A 24759-nucleotide genomic window follows, 5' to 3' on the forward strand; every position below is an offset into this window, starting at 1 on the left:
GTCCAACGCATACTTGTGGCCACCCACCGTGATATTTATGCCACCAAGGGGGTTAGAAGTAAGTGGTAGCTCCTACTCAGACACCATCTTCCCAGTAAGTCCTACTGTTTGGCACGGTCAGCTCCTAATGTACCCTCTTTTGTGCCATATTACTGAAAGTTTGAGCTATTGGCGTTGCATTATTGTTTGCAACAGCAATAGCTCAAACTTTCAGCAATTCGAGACCTATTGCATTGCAAATGCTTGTTTAACAAGTGTTTTTGTTCCAGAATTTAGCTCCTTGGAAATCCTGTTTTGATGCCTTGTTTAGGAATACTCCTGTGTAGTTATTTTCTCTTCCTTGCGCTTGAATCCAGTCCTAAAGTGGGAAAGCCCTGAGCCAGATTAATATCCATTATTTCAGCACGGTCCTCAGAGCTTCATGTACTTCTGCTACAGTCTGAGACTGTTGGCAGGTCGGTAGGACCTTCTATCCAAATTACAAACATCTTCTACAACAATGAAATCTAATTGGAAGGGATTTTGTATCTAGTACATGCAGAAACCCCTTAAATGAAAAGTGGAGGTATATAAACCAGGATCAAGTTATTATTCACATACATCCCAAATTTGTACTTGAAGTTGTGTCACAGTTTGAATCAGACACTTGTCCTCGCTATTCATCCTTACATCACAGACAGAACAATCCTTGTACAAGACTTTCAGACGAAGTGAAAAACAATGAGCCCAAGCATGCAAAGGAAATGCTGTTTCAAAGAGGTTAGCTGTCGCCAGGTGTTATACCTTTCTTTCCCCTCTTTGTTCCTTCCTAATTAATATCCTTTCAAGCATTTTTGTATACACTGGAAGCCTACTTCATTCTTTATGTAGCTTCTTCTCGTTCATCCTTTCTCTGCCTCTTTTTTTCCATCTCCCTCTTTCCTATATCCTTACCTCCCACGTCCTCAATATCTGCCTGCAATATTTAGGCAGCTTTCCTCATGCTTCATCCCTCCCTTTTTGAATGTTTTTTTATTTCCCTTCCATTGTCCCTATTTTTCCACTCCTCCATTAAAAAAAATCCTTTACTTGTTTATTTTCTCTTCCTTCATTAATTCCATAAAAGCATTCCTTCTTACCCCCTTCTGCTTTCCTCTATGTCCCATCCTATTTCCCCAACGTCACCCACACTAGTAACAGCTATTATTGAGGGTGTAGAGTGCATTGTGGGGGGTACTTGCTGTTCTCCAGTATTGGGGTGTCTTTCATAGATTCACATGCTTGAATAATCCCCGTCGTCGAAGTGGGAGTCCCACGGTACATAACATAGCAAGGTAGACATAACACAAGTATATATACATAGAGAAAGCAAAAACCATAAGAGTTTTTCCTAGATAGACAACATATCACTGCTATGATATATCATAGTCAATATGTTTTGGTCCAAATTCTGGCAAATCAGGCGTCAGCACCCTCTTAGAATGTTCTCCTCAGAGGCTCAGGCCCTCAGATTTTCTACCGCACGTCGTGTGAAGGGAGTCTCCCTGAGCTCTGCTCAGTTTTCTTCTCATTTTTCTCTAAAATTCAGTGTTAAGAATGTCTACCACCAAGAAGTCCCTCTTCAGACCTTGTGGTTCCTGTGGAAAGCAGAGACTTCATTCTGAAGACCCTGATAAAAAATTTATGTATTGCCTGTATCCTGAACATCAAGTTAAGGATTGGAAGATATGTAGAACCTTCTCTCAGAAGACCCTGAAAAACAGAGAAGGCCGTCTCCTTCTGTGGCTATAGCAGTTGAAGACTTCAGAGAACCCTGTCTCTGATGTGGAGAGTATCTTCCATCAAAACTTCTTCATCTTTGAAGAGAACTAGTGAACATCAGAAGGCATCTCCTAAACCTAAAGTGATGAAGAAACATCACACGGATCAACCTTCAACTTCAAGAGGGGTGAGTACTCCCCCTCAGTCTTCCTGCACCTGTTACGCCCTCGAGATCTGACCCTCAGGGTCAAAGACTCCATCTACGCAGTTTTTACCTCACAAACTGCTCAGCTCGTCGACGACTTCATCATCGTTGCTCTCGTCGACTAGAGCTACCGTCGTCGAGTCTACATCAATGCCCTAACGCTCCGTCCATCATCCCCTTTTGTATCGCTTTGTTCGCCCTAAGTGTGGCAGGGTATGCTCAGACGTGAGTCCCTTGCTCACTTGGCCACTGGATTCAAGATAGCCTGGCTGATGAGGATTATGAATCCGAAACCGGTCCCAGGATGCTTGTTTCCGGTCCATGGAAGACATGGTCTGGCAGTTCGGGCTGGACTGTTCCCATGAGGCACAGGGTCAGACTGATTTGCATATGGCCATGTCTGAAATGGGGTGGCTGATTGGGCTAAAGAATGGTGATGGATTAAACCCAGATCAGTTGACTGGGGGTGAGTGTTTGATTTGCCCTAATGCTCCGTCCATCATCCCCTTTTGTATCGCTTTGTTCGCCCTAAGTGGGGCAGGGTATGCTCAGACGTGAGTCCCTTGCTCACTTGGCCACTGGATTCAAGATAGCCTGGCTGATGAGAATTATGAATCCGAAACCGGTCCCAGGATGCTTGTTTCCGGTCCATGGAAGACCTGGCTTGGCAGTTCAGGCTGGACTGTTCCCATGAGGCACAGGGTCAGACTGATTTGCATATGGCCATGTCTGAAATGGGGTGGCTGAGTGGGCTAAAGAATGGTGATGGATTAAACCCAGATCAGTTGACTGGGGGTGAGTGTTTGATTTGCCCTAACGCTCCGTCCATCAACTCCTTTTGTATCGCTTACATCAATGACTTCAACATCATCTATGAAGACGGCTATGATCCTGTTGTCGGCATCTTTGCTGTCGACGGTTGTATCTGTGAAGGTGAGGCCTATCTCGTCTACTATACCTTTGACCTCGTCGACTATGTCAACCAAACAGAAGAAGAGGAAGGTTTCGTCAACGCTTTCTTTGTTGTCGAGGGCAACCTCATCGTCTGCGTCAACGGCGGCTTAGTCGGCTGCGGTGGCTTCGTCGGCGGTGGCTTAGTCGGCAGTGGCTTAGTCGGCGGTGGCCTTAGTTCCACTGAAGTCTTCAAGTTCTCTTCTTCAGCGGCGCCATTCGTCTTTAGAGATACTAATGCCGATTCAAACCCCTTCTCAGCCTCCAGCAGAGTTATTTTCTTCAGATGATGAAGATTCTGATGATGATGGCAGATTCCGGGCGGCTCGTAGTCCCTCTGAACTGCTTATAAAATGTCAGGACTCAGATGAGGAGGAAGACCTAGAGGAAGAAGAAGAAGAAGATTATTCTACGTGTGGGGCGCAACCTGAGCCTGAACCTCTCATGGCACAGATCCCTTTAACACTTGTCTCAAACCTCCAGTATATGCTGGATGATTACAATCACCGTTTTCCGAGATCAGTGCAGGCCTCTCCAGCACCTCAACTACCTATTTAAGCAACGTAAGACCCATTGGTGACACCTTCTGAGTCGATGACCAGGACTCAACATCAAGAGACCCCCTCAAGTTCTCGAGGAGGACAACGATGATGACAATGATGATGGTGTAAGAGAAGAAGGTGAGCTGGACGATAGATCCATTCTTTCAGAATGGGACAGCTACCAAATTCAAACGCCATCTTCTGCTCCAGCTCCTCTAGATTCCCCACCAGTAGATATAGGCAGTTTTCATGTGCTCTTGGAAAGAGCAGCGAAAAGATTCCAACTTCCCATGACGATAACAGAAGAAGATTGCTTCTTATATGATTTTAAAGAACAGCCTCAAAAACAAGTGCGTTCTATTCCCATCATCAATTTTCATTTGGCAAGAAGGATTTAAAATCATGCACAATCCTAATTCTATCCCAGCCATTCTACCGAGGCTGGACAAAAAATACAAGGCACCCTCAAACACACCGGCTTGTTTAATTTCTCAGACAAAGCCTGATTCCATCATTACTCAGGCTGCACAATGCTAATCTAGGAATCCTTCATCTCCGATATCCTCACAACCTGACCGAGAAGGTAGGCGCCTTGATGCTATAGGCAAAAGAAATCAACAATGGCAGCAACTACAGTCCGTTCGGCCAATTCAATGGCCATTCTTGCTCGTTATGACCGGCAAATGTGGTCGGACATTTCCTCTGTAGTACAATTAATACCAGAATTTTCAAATTCAGAGGCATTGAAAATTCTTCATGAAGGAGAAAAGATTTCTTCTGAAATGATTGACTGTTGCGTAGATTTCTCCTCCACTGGTTTCCGCCTTTTGGCTGGGGCTGCGGTTCCCGGAAGACCGGGCTGGCTAGAGGCCACGTCTTTTCGCCAAGATGTACAAACGAAGATATTAGATATGCCTTACGATAGGGAATCTTTGTTTGGCCAACATAGATGATGCCCTCCAGACAATAAAGAAAGACGCCGACACGGCTCGTGCTCTTGGAACTCTCCAATTTAAAAAGCAAAATTTTCGAGGCGCAAGAGGTCGTGGATCCTCTTCCTCCTTTCGAGGCACTTCCAGTCAATATAAACAAGGGCCACAACGGTATTCCTCCCAGAGTCAACAATCGCACAGGAAGCAACACTCTTCATCCTACAGAGAGTACAAAGGTAAATCCTCTTACAGAGGAAAGGACTCTTCCAAGAAGCAATGACTTTCATCACACACCATCTCTAACTCCACCCAATTGTTCACGGGTTGGAGGTCGAATCTCCCACTTTTACTTAAAATGGTCACTGATTACTATAGATCAATGGGTCCTGGACATTGTACGCAGAGGGCATGCATTAGAGTTCCTAAAGATTCCTCCCAATTCTCCACCAAAAGGCCCACCTCCTGCCCATCCGAAAGAACTTTTAAACCAACTCACAATTCTAATGAGAAAAGGTGCGATCAAAGTGGTTCCAAAACTGCAAAAGGGCAGAGGTTTTTATTCGAGGTTCTTCCTCATACAGAAAGTCGGGAGAATGGTGCCCTATTCTGGATCTACGTGCCCTAAACAAATACATCAAAAAACAAACGTTTCGCATGTTGTCGCTTCAGGAAGTACTTCCTTTGCTTTCTCAAGGAGAGTATATGACAACTTTGGATCTCTGGGATGCTTATTTTCATCTTCCAATTTTGCGGAGATTCAGAGTAGCCGCGAAGGACTTCCAATTCAAAGTTCTTCCTTTCGGGCTTCGTTCCGCTCCCCGTGTGTTGACCAAAGTCCTCGCACCGGTGGCTGCTTAACTTCGCCTGCAAGGAGTACAAATCTTTCCATACCTAGACGACTGCCTGTTAAAGGCACGGTCATTCGAGCAGGCTTCCAAACACACACTCAAATCTGCAAGTCCCTCTTTCAGTCCCTGAGCCTCACATTCAACATGGAAAAGTCTCAATTTTTCCTGCTCAAAACAGACTATTTTTGGGAGCCATTCTGGACACCAAGCTAGCAAAAGCTTCTGTGTCTCATGAAAGACGTCTGCGTCTTCGCAGCTTAGCAACCTCCCTCCTATTAAGAGTCCGCTTCTGTCCGACAGTTGAAATCTTTCCTAGGGATGTTGTCCTCTTGCATCCCTCTTATCCCTCACTGCCGACTAAAGATGAGACCTATTCAAGAGGAATTGGACAAACAATGGGCTCAAGTTTCCAGAACCTTCAACTATATAGTCAGTCACATCTCGAATGAAAAGAGGTCTCTTGTGGTGATTCTGGAAAAGAACGTCTCTTCAGGTCGTCCGTTCCTGATGGACGCTCCAACCTTCACTCTCACAACATACGCATCCCTAGAAGGCAGGGGTACACATCTCCAGGGGCTAACAGTAAAAGGAAAGTGGAACATTCAGCAAAAGACCTGGCACATCCATCTACTAGAGTTGCTGGCCATTTTTCTAGCACTAAAAGCTTTCTGTTCCTTCATACAGGGAGCATCAGTGTTGGTCCGAACGGACAACACAACGTGCATGCACTACATAAACAAACAAGGAGGCATGAGATCCATCCTACTATCCCATCAGGCTCAGCAGATTTGAGATTGGGCGATTCAGCATCAGGTCGTCCTTTCAGCAGTGCATGTTCCGGGAGCGTCAAACAATCTTGCAGATTCACTGAGCAGGTCTTCTACAACCAACCACGAGTGGGAGTTACATCAACCAACGCTGGATCACATTTTTCGGGTATGTGGTCGCCCGAATTTGGATCTGTTCGCAACACATCTGAACTGCAAATGCCTGTTCTATGCAAGTTGGCTTCCCCAACCAGAGTCTTGCGGAAATACCTTTTTGATGGACTGGTCGAAAGTATATGCCTACACTTTTCCACCAATACCTCTAGTTCCCAGAGTTCTTCGAAAAATGAGGAAGGAACCCTGTCACATTATTCTAATAGCTCCCAGATGGCCTCGACAAGTATGGTTCACGGAACTCCTGTTTCTGTCGCAGTGCGATCAGATCATTCTTCGCCCTCTTCCGAATCTTCTAACCATAGATCAGGGCCAAGTTTGTCATCCCGACCCAGCATCTCTACGCTTAGCAGCTTGGAACCGGAGCACTATGAGTTTCTGAATTTAGGCATTCCTTCAGATTGTAGAGAAGTCCTGGCAAACGCGAGAGCGGCTACAACTGTGCAAACATACAAACTTAACTTGAAAAGATTCGGTTTGTTGTACAATGATGCTCAGGTACATCCTAAACATTCCACGCCGGAACAACTTTTGCCTTTCTTTTCACATTTGGCAAAGTTGGGCCTCTCGTTTTGCTACCTTAAAAGTTTTTCTAGCAGCAATCTCAAAGTTCCGTCAGGATGGCTCTAACTCTCTTTACTCTTCCAGAGTCATTCAACAATTTTTTAAAGGTCTTTTTCGTATGTTCCCACTAATTCGTCAACCACCTCCTCCTTGGCATTTGAACATTGTCTTGGCACAATTAATGTAACGCCCATTTGAACCAATCCATAAGGCCGATCTTAAATACATCACCTGGAAGACTTCTCTGCTTCTGGCTCTCACTTCCTCACGTCGAGTCAGTGGCATTCAGGCGTTTACTACTAAACCGCCTTTTCTTCAGTTTACCAAAGACTCACCAATCCAGCCTTTATTCTCAAAGTGCCGTCGGACTTCCACCTCAATGAACTAGTTGTTTTAAAGTCATTTTTTCCGAATCCTCAGACACCAGCAGAGAGAGCACTTCATTCTTTGGATATTAAGAGGTGTCTATAATTCTACCTTCAAGGGACAGCTACTATACGTAAATCTGACCCGCTTTTTGTGGGCGGATGCGAAAAGGACATCCAGTCACGAAACAAACAATTGCACGCTGGATATCTACTGCAATCACTTTTTGCCATCAGCAAGCGGGAAAACCACTGACTGCATCTGTTAGAGCGCATTTTACTAGAAAAGTTTCCTCGTTTACAGCGCTGTTTGCTGGTGTACCTCTTCAGCACATTTGAAGAGCTGCAACATGGTCCAGCAGGCACACCTTTACGAGGCATTACTGTCTGGATGCTGCGGATAACGCTGACTCAGCCGTGGGACAGGCTGTCCTACGAAATCTTTTTCAAATAAGGTGAGCCTCTGTTGCTTCGCTCCTCCTGTATACGAGGTATTTTTTCTTTTCTTTGATATATACTTGTCTTCTCGTACTGTGTATTATTATGGTTATTATTATCATTATGTTGAATGATAAATACCTTGTATTATTCTAACACTACTGCTCACTACTCCTATTCAAGCATGTGAATCTATGAACGACACCCCAATACTGGAGAAGAACAAAATTTACTTACCTGTAAACTGTTGTTCTCCAGTATTGGTGTCTTTCATAGATTCACATGTGACCCACCCTCCTGCCCTCAGAGGCTCTCTTTATCTCTTGGCTCTATTTTTACTCTGTGCTTCGAAAATCTGGGGGCCTGAGCCTTTGAGAAGAACATTCTCAGAGGGTGCTGATGCCTGATTGTCTATCTAGGGAAAAGTATGTTTTTTGCTTTCTGTATTTATATAGGCTTGTGTTATGGCTACATTGCTATGTTATGTAGCGTGGGACTCTCACTTCGACGGGGAATATTCAAGCATGTGAATCTATGAAAGACGGCAATACTGGAGAACCACAGTTTACAGGTAAGTAACTTTTGTTCTTAATTACGTCCTGAGGGCTACATGGTTATCTTGTCATGCTTGGAGGATGGTGGATGAGGGGGAAGTAGTGCCAGTGATAATTGTATTTGGATGGCCTGTCTCTCTTGTTGGTAAAGTCATCAATTAACACCACAGAGTGCCATTTTGTAGGCAAGTTTGCAGGCCTGGGGCACAGTGTGTCATAGTAGTGATATGAGGGGGTGCAACATGGTTTTGTTAGATTCAGTGTTTTTGACATTGAGCTACTGCATCCACTGGTGTGTTCTGTTCCATGTTCTTGCCTGTGTGCTTCACCCAGCCAGCTTCACTTTGATCTGTCACTCTTTTTCTTCCTCACCCACCCTTACACTCCCACTACTTCTGCCCCCTGCAACCTCGTCCTCCATCTTGCTTCCCACTTCGTACCCCCCCTCCCCACCCTCATATTGACTTCACCCCATATTACTTCAAACCCTCCTCCACTCACAGCCTCCCACCCATGTTTATCTAAATCAATACTTAAAAAAAGCAATAAAAAAATGTGGTTTTATTTGTAGGTGCATGCCGTGTCCTGCACATGCCTTAAAATATGATAAGGCTTACCATGTCAAAGGCTTTTTTTTTTGTCCCGCTGGCTAAAAAGCATTGGCAAAGCCAGTAGGTCCCAAATACAAGATCTGCTGACTTAGCCAGTGCTTGTTCAAAATGTCTGTAGTGGACTTGTGAAATCTCACTTGTTTTTTTCTGATGGACTAGTTGAAAATAAGATTGTGGCCGAAATACAAAATTGTATAGGTAAATAATTTTTTCAAATTCTTCTAGCCAATAAACAGTGGATATTGCCTTCTGCAAACCGAGCCATACACTGCTGTATTGATAGGAATATAGTAGCACATTGGTTACGGCTTAGAGCACTGCTTCTTAACCTTTTCACTTTTCATTTTTAATGTAACCAGAGGACACCCACTGAACCATTATTGGAATCCAGGGACCCCACTGAGTTATTGCTGGAAGGCTGGAATGCGGAGACCCCAGCCTAAGCATTTTCGATTATTTGAACCTCAAAACAAAATACATAAAAAGCAGAAACCATCTTTAAGCAGCCAATTACACGGATGATTAAATATTTTATTTAATTCACAAGTATTTAAAAAACAATTCCAATGTTAATGGGACGTTTGAAGCTGCTCCAGCCAATCAATTTGAGGATACAAACCTAACATTTAGTATCCAATCTCCAATTACTTCAAATATATAGAACACTTTTAAGATGTTCAATTGTGCATTTTGGTTCTTTATATACACTTTATTAATCTAGTAATACTATTTAATTTTCTAAGCAGTCGTAGATCCACTGAGCCGATTGCGTACCCCCAGGGGTTCCCAGAACACACGTTAAGAAACACTGGCTTAGAGGATAGTTGCATTGCATCTAGGTTGTACTCACAGCTGGCAAGGAAACTGTTATACCCCCCTCTGCAGCTTCTCCCAATTTAACTCACAACCCAGAGGTAGTGTTGGACGAGCCAGTTTCTAAAGCTATGATACCAACACGGTCGCCATCCTGACTTTCTGTGCAGTTTTAAAGTATAATAACTATATTGAGCTGTGGAAATGAACACGGTTACATTTCCAAAAGATCTGTGATCTATTTCCAGTGATGGTAGGATGATAAAGCAGTTAACAAATTAAAATGTACTTTTGCATCTGCATCGCTTTCTTCAGTGTTCAAACCAGTAACTAACTGCCCTTGTATCTCTATTCCAGATGACAAAAAAGATATCGACCACGAAGCAGTTGTGGAAGAACAGATCATTGGTGAAAACTCTCCTCCAGATTATTCAGAGTACATGACTGGAAAGAAACTCCCTCCGGGTGGTATTCCTGGCATTGACCTGTCGGACCCAAAACAGTTGGCAGAATTTGCTAGGTGGGTTACTGAGTCTGTTCATTTTGTGGAAAATATTCTTTTAAACATAAACTTGCTTGTTTAGATTTTGGAACTCTGTTTTTTTGGGGGGGCTGAGTCTACCAGGCAGTGCATGCTGTCTTATCGAGTGGGCAAAAAAACATATCATCTAAACTTACAGTGAGCTCACAGCCAGACCATTGCTGACCATTGGTTGGCTTTATTGTTACTCATTTGCTTGCTTCTTATTTGATGGCTTGCCTTTCTCTTCTTGCCTTTGTTCCTTCCCTGAAACATAACTTGTTTCCCATCTACTTGATTTTGTTGAGTTGTGTCCTTCCACTGCTCAGTTTTAGGGAACTACTGGTTTTTTTTGAGTAAGGACTCCTTGAGAGTGCCAATGTTTTAGAGCTTTTTTCTTCATGGGCTGCTTCCCCTTTCAGGTCTCCCCAATTTGTTAGTTGCTTTCCTCCTCAATCCTAGTCACCATTTTAGGTCTCACCAAAGTCAGTGCATGTGCTGACACTTGTGTGAGATTTTTTTTTTATTTAACTAAAAAGGACTTTGATTTCGCCCATTGCTTATAATTCATTGGCTTCATTGTCCCTCTTATTTGCTGGTTCCTGATTGGCAGTCCTTTTGCTGGTTTTCCTGTCCATGGAGCATGGACCAAGTACTGATTGATTGTTTTTGGTTAGTGCCCATCTGCTGTTCACGCTGGGATTGAGGTACTTTTTTAGGTCGCAATACACAAGACTCTAAATAGAAAAGGAGGCAACCCAGTAATTCAAGGACCTAGGCTGGAAAATTATTAAACAATAAAGTGGTCCCTCTGGGGGTAGTGTAGCTCTTGACTACCACAGCATTAGTGTTATATTAGGCAACGAGGAAAACAACTACTCAAATGAGTATGGTTCTGTTATGCGTTTAGTGCATTTATTTGTACATATCTTATTTGTGAATATATTGTTTAATTAACACAGTATAATGTAGTACTTATACACGGTGTTCCTAAAGAGTGACAGGGCATTGAGAATGATATATACAATCTACCAGGCTGCGCAGTTGTCTGGTGTGCTAAAGACATCTTGGGGACATTCAGAAAGTTTAACTACTAATGTATTCCACCCCTTGCTTACCATTAGTTTTGTGATTTGTAACTCAAATTTTTGGGCTTTTTATTTGCTGGCTTTATTTCCTTTAGGCTGTCCAGCTTGGATTAGATAAGTAACAAGCAGTTTTCCTTTCCCTCTGTTTCTGTTATTTTGGAAGGTCCTCCAGAGTACTTTTAAACCTAGATTTCGCGGGGACTTTAGTAAAAATCGCGGAATTTTTTCAAAATTGCCGATTTTGCGCGAAATCGCGATATCCTGGAGGGTCTGCCTGAGGTACCCCGATAGTGACAGGGGTGCTTGCAGCCAAAGATTGGTTGACTTTGATTCTCTGCGTTCGATTGTGCAGGAAGGAGGAGAACCAATTTAAGACAGGGCCAGATAGCCCCATCCTATATTGCAGAAGGTAACCAAGTCATCATGTTTGATGGTGTCAAAAGCAGAGGACAAGTCTAGAAGAGTTAGAAGGCAAGGTGTGTCTTGGTCCAGAGCTCTCAAGGTGTCATCCACAATTTGCGTAAGGGCAGTTTCTGTTCTATGACCTGGTCTTGCAGCTGAAATTTCTCGTATGGTTGCATAGTTGAGTGTGAACTCACTTCTGGAGCAACTTCGCTAAAGACATGATGCTGGTGATCAGCCGGCAGTTTTTGGGGTCAGTTAGGTCTGCATTGGGCTTCTTGGGGATAGGTGTGACTTGCACCATTTTAATGCACTCCAGAATCCTCCCCTATAAGAGAAATTGTTGGATGATCTTGGACCAGAGAGGCAGAATGGCCGGGTTGAAGTCTTTGAGCAGCATAGTGGGAGAGGATCACTGAAATGGTTGAATGGTTTAAGAGATGCCATTGAGTGTGATTTCTCCTCCAAATCAGGGAGTATGAAGGTGTTCCAGCAAGCATTGTTTTTGGGTGTGTACTCTGTGGAGTAAGGCGGAGCACTCACTGTTCCAGATATTGTCACACCCAGGGAGCTCATCGACAGATTAGCGGTGGCACGTTGCAGTTCCCGATCAATACTCCTAGACTTTTCCAAGAAGTGCGGTGAGAAGCCTTCTTCACTGGGACCTGCGGTTTTGATTGCAGGAATAGGATTTGCCTATTTGATGATACCAAACCGTTTTTTGGAACTGTTTTTAACGCTGTCTAGCTGCGCCCTAAAATGATCGGATTTAGCAATGCGAATGTGTTTGTTATAAGAACTTCTCTTCTTCATTAACTGATTGAGATTAGGGGTGGAGGGGGAATTTCTCCACCGTCTCTCAGAGAGCCTTAAATTGTGTCTTTCGTCGTTAAGGGCACCACTGAACAAAGGTTTGGATTGTTTGCAAGGGGTCCTTTTTGAGTTGCTTTGGATCTGCAGAGTCGGGGATGTTGGTCATGGTGTTGATGTAGTGATATGTCAACTCTTCCAAATTATTCATGTTAGTGGGAGGTTCTAGAAGCTTCTTGCTCAAGTTGGTGAGGTTAGGCATGTTGATGTCTCTCGGGTTATGAGACAGTTGCTTGTTTTATGTGGTTGACCTTGTCTGAGCAATACCTTTTCCAGGATGTGAAAGTAAATTTGTTGGTGATCAGACCACTCGCATGGTATTAGGTCATCTAGTTGAATGATGTGGTCTCTAGCTATAATAAGGTAGAGGGTAGCGCCTTGGAGTGAGCGGGTCCGTTGCAAGCCTGTATATAGTTGAGGTCGGAGAGGAATGACTTAAGAGAGCAAAGTAGTGTATCATCCGTGTCATTCCAGTGAAGGTTGAAGCCCCCTAGATAGATATGCGTGGGGTGGAGGGCAGAGCTAGCAAAGATGGATTCCATCAGGTGCTCTATAAAGCGAAGGTTATTCCCGGGGGGATGATAGATCGAGTGAAGCACACAGATCATCTTGCCCTTGTTCCAGATTTCAGGGACTAGTACCTCACATGAGGACATGTTATGATTATGGGTCTGCTTTAGTACGAGGCTAGAGCGATGGGTGCAGGCAATCCTGCCCCCGCCCCTTCAGATTGAATAGATCTATCACATGTGATAATGTCATATCCTGGGGGAATTAGGATGTCAAGTATAGGGGAGGAGGAGTCATTAAGCCATGTTTACGTAAGAATCAGGAGATCTAAGTCTTGTGAAAGGATGAGTTCGGAAATATGCACTGTGTGTTTCACTGCTGATCTGCAGTTGAGCAGCATCGATTTGATATGAGAGTTGGTAGTTACTTCAACTCGATGCGACATGGCGATCTGAAGTAAGTTGTCCTTATTCATGGATCTAAAGTTAACACTAGGTTCTCTATCTGGATCGGAAGAGATAGTAGGTATGATGCTATTGGGGTCCTCAAAGTCATCATATGAATGTGATTGAGCGAGCATGTCTTCCTCAGACATCTGAGGCTGGAGTCTAAGGGGTCTATCATGGAGGTGAGGAAGAGGGGGAGAAGGCCAGAGTGGGTTACTGGGGTTGGTCTCCGAGGACCTTTCCAATCCACCACTTAAAGTGGCTGCTAGTGGCTTAGGTAGATCAGACCTCGGGTGTGGATAGGATGTGCATTGCTTCTCATTCTTCCATGAGCAGTGTAGGAGGGTCTGGGGGTTATCCTTTACAGTAAGGAGGTCCAGCTTTAGTTCAGCTAGTTGGTTGTGATGCCTCTATTTTAGTCTTGCCTTGTAGACAGCACAGGTTGTCTGATTGGAAAGCATTTTTTTGTGGGCTCACCAAGAACCTGCAGTGGGCTTAAAGCCCATGATTTGCTTACCATGGTTGGCTTTGTCACTCAATTGCGTGCTTCTTATTTGATGACTTCCTTTTTCCATCTTTTGTTTGTAACTCCTCTGGAGCATAACCTTTTTACCATCCTTTGGCTTAACTTACTTGTATCTTACCACTCCTCGCTTTTAGGGAACAACTTTTTTTTCTTTTTTTTTAAGCGCTCCATCAGCTGGCATGTATTGTCTAGCTCTCCCATGTGTATTTTGTCCCCTCCCAAAAATCTGCTTCCACTCCATGTTGCTGTCTCCCACATGTTTCAGGCTGTCAGTGCTCTTTCTCTCTCGTGGATTTCTCTTCCAACCTAAATCCCCCTTCATCTATGCTGTGTTGCTTTCTCACCTGTGCTCCTACCATGTTATCTCTTGTGCTCTACTTTTCCCGTCCCCTGTCCACTCCCTGTTGCCCCTTCCAGCAGTTCTTTTAAAAAAAATAAAAAACATTTATTAAGGAGCAGCCAGTATATTGCCATTTGTGGCACTTTGCCTTAAAAAAGAAAATCGTTTGTAGACGTGCTCATGCGTAAACACAAATGCATACACATTTAAAATGACGCAGCCACTGGATCATTGCACCCTTTCCCCCATGCCCCCCCCCCGGCCTTGCTGCACAGCGTCTTTGACGAGGCTGTACAGCATCACCAAAACTTACCAGTAGATCCCAAAGACAAGACCTGCTGGCTTTACCAATGCCTGTTTCCATTTTGGAGTCTGAAACACAGCTAACGATTTCTTGTTAGGTGTTTTGAAGTTGCCATTACAGAGCATAGAGTAACGGCACATTAAAAAAAAAACTACATTTTTGGCATGGAGTGGAAAATGTTATTAATGCTGGAGAAAAGTAGGCTTTATTTAATAACTTTGTGTTTTTTTAAGAATGAAGCCACGGAAAGTTAAAGAAGATGATGCTCCACGAACGATAGCATGCCCTCACAAAGTAAGTGTTCATATTGTGACTTAAAAGATGTACTCCGATCCATCAGTAAAATATTGTTGATCAGAACAATATGCTAATTATCATACTCCGCGTTCTACTAAAGATTGGGTTTATTTTTCTTTGTTTGAAAGTAACATCTTAGGTTCTCATTCTCATATTACAGCAAACTAGAACATAAGGTATGCTAAACACGTGTGCCCAAAGCACACCTGTAGGGCAAAAGCATGTGTGTGGAGATGGCCAGTAAATTTAGTGTTTTGAGCTACATTACATTGCAGGCAGTTAAGGGATTGAGAAGGCTTTTACCTGCATAGTTCTGTTCCTACTGTAATGTGTTTTCCCTAAATATCTGATATGCATGTACTTTCATTTACAAAAGGAAAAATTAGATTGAAACGATGATTAAGAAAAGGGAACCGTTGACTGTGTGCAGTCATTCTGTCTTCTGTGTGTTTTTGTCCTTGACAGATGTATATTTTAACTGACCAGAATGTCTGCTTACGGTATGATCAAATATGTTAACTATCCATGTTAAAGTTTTTCTTTGGCAGAAAAATCTAGGATCTTGAAGTTCTTTCGTTTCTTCATTGCTAAATGTAAACATGGAATTGTTCTGTACATGTGCAGGCTCTCCGAGCCCTTAATCAAATCAATGAGTCTAAAAACTCCAGCAAAACCCTTTTTGACACGGTCAAGAAGTTATCAAGATTTGAGAACAACAACTCAGAAGCACTGTCATCAGACTTCTGCAACATACATGGGGATTTCTTTGTCAGCAAAGTATCATCAGTCTACGACTCTTTTAAAAATCAGAGCATGGAGACAGTAGAAAAGGATACTCCACACTTACTAAACCCAGTAATACAACCAGTCCAAACCACATCATTCATCTTCACATCCCCTACAGCTGAACAGATCCAGAAAGAGATCCACACCATTAACTCAGGTAGCCCAATGGACCCTTGTCCACCCAAAATAATGCACATCTGTTCCCAGCAACTGAGCCTAGTGCTAGAAAAATTATTCTCCAAAATCATCAATACCAATATATTCCCGGATGATTGGAAAATGATATCAATCAGGCCGCTGCTAAAAAAAACTAACTTAGACTGCGAAACTCCCAATAATTACAGACCCATAGCCAGGATCCCTTTTGCCGCAAAGGTCTTGGAGAAACTATTAAACAAACAGTTGTCTCAATATCTGATGGACGGGAACTGGCTGGATCATTCTCAGTTCGGTTTCCGTGTGGGACATGGAACAGAGACGGCCCTGATTACAGCAGTGGAGGAACTTAGGCAAATACTGGACAACGGATCGAAGGCCGCCTTGATATTACTCGACCTATCGGCGGCCTTCGATACAGTCAGCCACGAGATCCTTATAAAGCGCCTAAAAACAGCAAATATACATGACTCCGCTTGTGCCCTTATAGCCTCTTACTTAGAGAATAGAACCTTCTCAGTAGAATCAGGAGAAGCGAAATCCAACCTATTCAACCTACCATGCGGAGTCCCGCAGGGCTCTTCGATGAGCCCCACTCTTTTTAATCTATATGTAGCTCCCCTCGCACAAATAATAAGGAACAGTGGCTTCACCCCAATATCCTACGCCGACGACACCCAAATTGTGGTGTCAATAAGTAAGGATGTACAGGACACAGCAGAAAAATTCCAACTCTGCATGGCACAAATTAGCCAATGGATGAGAATGAACTGCCTAAAACTAAACGGTGACAAGAGTGAGGTCATGATATTAGGAGGGGACACAAACCTATAGTCCCCATCATGGTGGCCAAAAGATCTGGGAAGATGCCCCGAGTCGTCAGAAAAGGTGAAAAACCTAGGGATCACGTTAGACACTAATCTCTCATTTGACGCCCAAGCCAGTAAACTGGCATCATCACTCTGGTACATTCTAAAAATGATCAAAAAAATTCTACCTTACTTACCTTATGATTCACGCAAGACAGTAGTGACAGCACTAGCATTGTTCAGACTGGACTACGGAAACGGCCTATATGCCGGAGCAAGGAAGAAAATCCTACTCAAGCTACAACGCCTGCAGAACGCAGCAGCCAGGCTGATACTAGGAATACCAAAGTTCGAAACAGTCAGCCACAAACTAAAAAATTTGCACTGGCTACCAATTGTAAATAGGATACAATTTAAATCACTGTGCCTGGCATACAAAGCAATAAACGGAACTGGATCACAATTTCTAAAGAAGCATTTACAACAATATGAGCCAAATAGGCTTCTCAGATCTAGCCAAATGAAGCTCATCAAGGTCCCTAGATTTAGGAGAACTAACTGGGGCGGAAGAAGCTTCCTGGTACACGCAGCAAGAATCTGGAACCAACTACCACTAGACATAAAAACCAGCCCATCCTTGAAATCCTTCAGAAAGGAAGTTAAAACCTGGCTTTTCTCTGCACAGCTTTAGTCAACATCTTCAAGAGCCAGTGGTACGTCTCAGTGCCAAGACGCCCTCGGGCATTCGCGCGCTATATAAATAGAAAAAAAAATCAAATCATTAATTAAATAAAAATCACTTCTGAAAATGTTTTTATTTTTGTCCTTACAATATGTGGCTCTCAACTACATTAACTTACATTTTTTTAATTTTTTTTTCTTTAAAGCAAATAGTAATTAGCACTTCGACATTGCAAATTATCTATTTTTTGGGGGGGGGGAACATTGATAGAGGTAAATGTAGCCTGGGATTATCCAGTATTATAGGTATCTTTCATAGATTCACATGTCTGAATCATTCCCCGTCGTCGGGTGGGAGTCCCCGGTATATAAAAGAGTAATGTCATATAGACATATACATAGTAATAGGCCAGAGGCCTCTCATTAGTAACATATCCATGTCCTTTTGTAAAAAGGACCAAACTTTGGCCAAGAGCCAATCAGATATCACCACCCTCTAGAACCTTCCTGGAAGGTTCTAGTCCCTCAGATTTTCTACCGCACGTCGTGCTAAGGGAGTCTCATCTGAGCTCTGCTCAGTTTTTCTGGTATTCTTTACCTTTTTTCAATATTTTTCTCTCAGAATTTGTTCTCTGTGAGGAGTTTTTTCAGTTGATCATGGCTGACACTCCTAAAAAGGGATTCTTTAGATCCTGTGCCTCTTGTGGGAAAAAGAGGCTTCATGTTGATGACGGACATGAAGACTGCCTTTACTGTCTCTACCCTGACGACTCTGCAAAGGATTGCAAGGTCTGCCGCACTTTTTCGACAAAAACTCTGAAGGACAGAGAGGGACGCCTGCTGCTCTGGCTCCAGAGACTTAAAGACAAGGACCGGGTTGTCTCTTCAGGGGAGAGTGAGTGTTCCATCAAAAGTACTCATTCCTCTCCCAAAAGGCCTAGAACTTCATCCCCAGGACAATCTTTGGAGCCACCTCAAAAGAAGACGCCCAAGTCTTCAGAGGTTCGTTCACAGGCCATGGCTGAGAAGGTTTCTCTTCAGGATACTACCTTCAAAAGGCCTGTCAGGACATCATCTGTGGTGACTGTAACAACGTCGACGACAAAAATCTCCACATCTCTGGCATCGCCATTCTCTTCAACGTCGACGACTACTTCAGCCTCGTCGTCGACGGGTAGGTCCATTCCGTCTGTTATAATAATTAAAAAATCGACGACGAAGCCTTCGTCGACGAGTGCTCCCTCGTCGACGAAACAAAAATCATCATCGATGACTAAAGTCCCATCGACGTCGATGAAACCTTCTTCATCGACGACGAAATCCTCGTCGACGTCAGTGAAACCTCCGTCGACAGTTCCATCGGCGACGAGACCGTCGACACCAGCGTCGACGAAAATGAAGCCGTCGACGGGACCATCGACGACGTCTCCAGCGTCGACGCTGCCGTAGACTAACAAAACACCGTCGACGATGCTGCCGTCGACAGTTCCATCGTCGACGAGGACGCCGGCTAAAACCGTCGACGACCATACCGTCGACGGGCTCACCGACGGCAGGATCGCCTTCCTTGAAGTACTCGTATACACACTTCAGGATAACTAAGCGTACTTTGACGCCAGAATTGACCTCACCAAGCAGAGTCCAGCCACTGCCGCCGGCTCAATTGTTGGACACGGAGGATTCTGAGGATGGCTCACTGTTTCAGACTGGTACCAATACATCAGAACTTAACATTAAAATCCATGAAAGTTCAGTGTGAAGATCTGAATCAGGAAGGAATGGATTTCCAGGAGGAATATCACTCTACTCCACCTCCACCATCACAACCTATGGTGTGTCTTCCAGCATCCATAGTGACTGATTTACAATTTCTCATTGCGGATTATAAGCAGCGGTTTCCTTCCAATCCGCCTCCTCCGGTAGGACCGCAACTGTCAGTTGTGATACCTACCACTCCATCTCGCCCTAGGCCACCTCCACTGGTCATTCAACCGGAGACTGCTTACTAGACTACCGTACAGTCTTCTGATGAAGAAGAGGAAGGAGGAGCACAGGACGAGGGCGAACAGCAAGAGGAAGGAGAATTGCAGGAAGACGAATGGAATGAATACGTTATTCCAGCTCCGGCTTCCCCTGACCAAGCTCAGGCAGCCTCACCTCCGGAAGACATCGGAGGGTTCCACAACATCTTAGAAAGGGCTGCTTCAAGATTCGAAATGACCACGCAACCTCAGGATTGTTTCCTGTATGACTTTAAAGAGCCATTTCAAAAGGCTGTGAGATCCATTCCCTTTGAGTATATTTGGGATCAGGGGGAGAAAATAATGAAGAATCCTTCATCTTTGCCTCCAGTCATACCCAGGCTCGACAAAAAGTATAAGGCTCCTGCCACAGCTCCTGCATGCCTTACAGGACACACAAAACCAGATTCTGTCATTACCCAAGCTGCGCAGTGTAAATCTAATAATCCATCGGCGGCATTGACTGCGCCACCAGATAAAGAGGGTCGTAAACTGGATAACATTGGCAAAAGGTTTTCATCCATGTCGGCCCTCACTGTACGAGCGGCTAACTCCTTAGCCCTGTTAGGGCGCTACAACCGCCAAATGTGGGCGGATATTGCTCCATATTTGGGTACTATCCCAGAAGACCAAAAAGAGGAAGCAAAACAGATCCTTCTTGAGGGCGAACGTTCAGCCTCTGAAATGATCGACGTGGGAATGGATATCGCCTCCACAGGATTCAGACAATTGGCAAGAGCTGCGGTCCTAAGGCGCCAAGGGTGGCTTAAGGCCACATCTTTCTGACCGGAAGTGCAGGCCAAGATATTGGACATGCCGTTCGATGGCCAGCTACTGTTTGGGAAAGACATAGATGACATGCTGCAAGGTATTAAAAAGGATACTGAGACCGCGAAAGCCCTGGGTACTCTTCAGTTCAGAAATACTTCCTTTCGGGGCTCCAGAGGAAAAGGACAACCTTCACGAGGTGGCTATCAGGGGTACAAATCATCGTACAACTCGAACCAGCAGTACAAACCCCAGTACCAACAAAGGCAGCAGCATCAAAATCAGTCATCATACAACAAATATTCCTTTCGTGGACGCGGAGGGAAGAAAGACACAGCCAGAAGGCAATGACCTTTTTCTACCGCAGGCCTCCATTTCTTCTCCACCTTACGCAATTGGAGGAACAATCTCATTTTTCCTCCACAATTGGCAGCAGATTACAACTGATCGCTGGGTCCTTTAGCTAGTCCAGTTCGGACATTCATTGGAGTTTGTGGAGACTCCTCCTTCGAATCCTCCACGTCCAATGAACCACAAGAATCTACATCTCCTACAAAAAGAACTCTCTATAATGCTCCACAAAAGAGCTATAGAAAAAGTGCCTCGGGACCAGAAAGGCAAAGGATTCTATTCCCTATTCTTCCTAATAAGGAAGAAGGAGAAAAAATGGAGACCTATTTTGGACTTACGAGACCTGAACGGATACCTCAAGAAACAGTCGTTCCGTATGGTGTCCATTCAGGAGGTGCTGCAGCTCCTCGATTCAAAGGACTTCATGATGTCTTTAGACCTCCAAGACGCCTATTTCCACATACCGATCCACAAAAACCACAGACAATTCCTCAGGTTTGCGATGGCGGGCAGACACTACCAATTCAGGGTGCTGCCCTTCGGACTGAAATCGGCTCCTCGCATTTTTACAAAGTGTCTGTCTCCGGTGGCAGCATATCTTCGCCAACACCATCACCAAGTCTTCCTCTACTTGGACTACTGGCTCGTCAAGGCACCTACTTTCGCAGGCGTGAGCGGGTCCTCAGACACCTGTCTGCAACTCTTCGAAAACTTGAGCCTAACTCTCAACCAAGAAAAGTCTGTACTTCAGCCTTCCCAACGCCTCACTTTCTTGGGGGCAGTCCTGGATACGGATCAGGAAAAAGCCTTTCCTTCACAGGAACGTCAGCTCAAACTCCGGTCTCTAGCAGCCCGGATTCAGGCCAAGAAGACAATCACGGTGCGCCTGTACAAGTCAATATTGGGGATGAAGTCCTCCAACATCCTGCTGATCCCACACTGCCGTCTTCGCATGCGGCTGCTGGAGGAGCCACTATCCACCCAGTGGATCCAGTGTGCAGGATCCTTCGACGATCTAATCCGGATCACTCCATTCATTGTGCAGGCCCTAGACTGGTGGCTTCAACCTCAAAATCTGGACCAGGGCCTTCCATTCCTACTACCAATCTCTCTACATGTGATCACCACAGATACTTCATTGGAGGGATGGGGTGCGTATCTGCAAGAACTCCAGATCAATGGGCTATAGTCTCAGACAGAGAAGCAGATGCATATCAATCTTCTCGAATTGAGGGCAGTCTACCTGGCACTAAGAGCTTTCCTGCCTCGGATCAAAGATTCCCCAGTGCTTGTGAGAATGGACAACACCACCACAATGCACTATCTGAACAAACAAGGGGGAACTCGATCTCTGACGCTGTAGCTAGAACCTTCATGTATTTGGAAGTGGCTGCTTCGAAACAATATTTCTTTACGGGCAGAGTATGTCCCAGGGGCAGACAATACCCTGGCGGACTCTCTAAGCAGGCAATGCTCCATCTGCCACGAGTGGAAGCTGGATCAACATCTTCTCAATTCCGTATTCTCCCGTTGGGGCAAGCCTCACCTGGATCTGTTTGCGACACAGCTCAACGCAAAATGCCAATACTACGCAAGCTGGCATCCCCAGAAGGGGTCTCTCGGAAATGCATTTTCCATCGCATGGTGCAACGTCTTCGCTTACGCATTTCCTCCATTTCCCCAGATTCCCAGAGTTCTCAGGAAAATGAAGACTGAGCATTGCACCCTAATCCTGATAGCCCCGGCGTGGCCACGCCAACACTGGTTTATGGAACTTCACCTCCGGTCTCTGGAGTCGCCAATTCCATGCAGGCCAAGCCCGACTCTCCTGACAATGAACAACGGGCAAGTCCAACATCCGGATCCACAATCTCTCAAATTATCGGCTTGGCTCCTGAGTACAGAGAGTTCCAGAACGTAGACATTCCTCAAGAATGCAGGGTAGTCTTGGCCCGGGCCCGGGCTCGGGCTGACAGTACCAACAAGACGTATTCCCTGAAGTGGAAAAGATTCTGTATATGGTGTAAGACAAACAGGATACACCCATTTGAATCTTCGCCGGCGCAGATTCTGCCTTATCTGCTTCATTTGGCTCACTCGGGGTTGGCCCACGCCTCGATAAAAGTTCACCTGGCGGCTGTATCTCGGTATAGGCGTTCATCGTCTGGTGTTTCTCTCTGGTCCAATAGACTGATCAAGCAGTTTCTGAAAGGATTGTTCAGGACATTCCCTCCAGTGAGGGCTTTGCCACCCAGCTGGCAGCTCAACATCGTACTGGCTCAGTTAATGAAGCACCCTTTTGAGCCAATACACAAAGCTGACATCAAATATCTATCATGGAAGGCAGCTCTCTTACTAGCGCTCACATCAGCAAGAAGAGTGAGTGAGCTCCAAGCCTTCTCCATTCAAGATCCTTTCTTACAGTTCAAACAGGACAGAGTTATCTTAAGAACTAATCCTAAATTCATACCAAAGGTTCCATCCAACTTTCACCTGAATGAACCTATAGTTCTGCGGTCCTTCTTCCCGAATCCAAGCACCGCAGCAGAAAGGTCTCTCCATTCCTTAGACCTCACGAGATGTCTGAAGTTCTACATCCATAGAACAGAACAATTTCGAAAATCCAACCAATTATTTATTGCCTTTAGCAGGCCCAGGAAAGGTCTTCCATTGACAAAACAGTCCATCTCAAGGTGGATCTCGGCAGACATTACTTTAGGCCACCAGCAGGCAGGGCATCCTCTGCATTCTAAAGTACGGGCCCACTCTACTAGAGCGGTCCCCCGATGGCGCTCTTCGCTGGGGTACCCATCATCGACATATGCAGAGCGGCAACATGGAAGACACCTCATACCTTCACCAAGCACTACTGCTTGGATTCAGAGCTGATGAAGGATGCAGCGGTGGGTCAAGCGGTTGTACGCCATCTATTTCACTAGAGGTGAGCCTTCTTCCTTTCATCCCTCCATCCTATTACCTTCTTTCACATTTCTCTAACTGTATTTCATGCTTGATATTCTATTATCATGTGATTTTACAGGTTGTTCTCTACGAAATGTGCTGGTTATTGCTTGCTACTCCGATTCAGGCATGTGAATCTATGAAAGATACCTATAATACTGGATAAGAAATGTGTTACTTACCTGTTACTACAGTTATCCAGTATTGGCATCTTTCATAGATTCACATGCAACCCACCCACCTCCCCTGGAAGGGCTCACCTTGGTTCTCTCAGTAGGTACTACTTAGCACTGTGCTTACGAAAATCTGAGGGACTAGGGCTCCTTCCAGGAAGGTTCTAGCGGGTGGTGATATCTGATTGGCTCTTGGCCAAAGTTTGGTCCTTTTTACAAAAGGACATGGATATGTTACTAATGAGAGGCCTCTGGCCTATTACTATGTATATGTCTTTATGACATTACTCTTTTATATACCGGGGACTCCCACCCCGACGACGGGGAATGATTCAGGCATGTGAATCTATGAAAGATACCAATACTGGATAACTGCAGTTAGAGGTAAGTAACGCATTTCATCCGCAGCTTTGTAAACCTACAAACCTCATTTCGAGCTTCTCCTAGACATCCCTTTCCAATTCTTGCACCACCTGCATCACTGTTGCCACCCTTACCTGCGACAACTCTGCAACCACTAGTAGAGGATCACCAGTCTATGAAAGATGAAACAGAAGAAGGGGAGCTGTAGTGGGATGAATACCAGATTCAGACACCATCTCCTACAACTCCTCCTCCTCCAGTTGACTCCCCGCCTGAGACCTGGGGAGGTTTACTACACTCATGGAAAGAGCAGCAAGGACATTTCAGCTCCCTGTGGTTACTAAGAAATCTCTGATTGCTTTTTATATGATTTTAAGAGTAAAAAGCAGGTATGTGCAATTCCAGTAGTGGACTTAGTATGGAAGGGGGGCTTGAAAGTAATGAGTACTCCAGCTTCCATTACAGCTGTGCTCCCTAAACTGGAGAAGAAATTCAAGGCCCGACTGCGCTCTAGCCTGCTTCATCGCCACCAAAGCTGTATTCGGTGATCTCCCAGACAGCTCAGGTCCTTACAGGAATACCTAATCTCCCTTATCTGCTCACCCAGATAGAGACAGAAGAAATCCCCTACCATGCGGCGACCACAGTCTGGGCAGCAAACAGTCTGGCAATCCTAGGCAGGTACGATTGCCAAATGTCATCGGATATTTTACCATTTATTGATCTCTTGCCAGAGGATTCTAAATTGGAAGCCGAGTAAATTCTACAGGAGGGGGAAAAAATATCTGCTGAAATAATAGACTGTGCAGTAGACTTTTCCTCTACAGATTTCCGCTAACTAGCAGAGGCTGCAGTTCTGAGACACCAGGTATGGTTAAAGAGC

General features: G+C 44.7%; 1 protein-coding gene across 1 annotated transcript in view; it reads left to right on the forward strand.

Moving 5' to 3' along the window:
* Positions 1 to 24759, forward strand: part of YY1 (YY1 transcription factor) — a 116782-nt gene that overhangs the window by 55919 nt on the left and 36104 nt on the right. The window contains exons 2-3 of the mRNA XM_078660176.1: positions 9862 to 10024; positions 14744 to 14804. Of these exons, the coding sequence (XP_078516302.1) occupies positions 9862 to 10024; positions 14744 to 14804 (224 nt within the window). The remainder of the gene's footprint in view (positions 1 to 9861; positions 10025 to 14743; positions 14805 to 24759) is intronic.

This window comes from Lissotriton helveticus, chromosome 9 (genome assembly GCF_964261635.1).
Source record: "Lissotriton helveticus chromosome 9, aLisHel1.1, whole genome shotgun sequence".
NCBI lineage: Eukaryota > Metazoa > Chordata > Amphibia > Caudata > Salamandridae > Lissotriton > Lissotriton helveticus.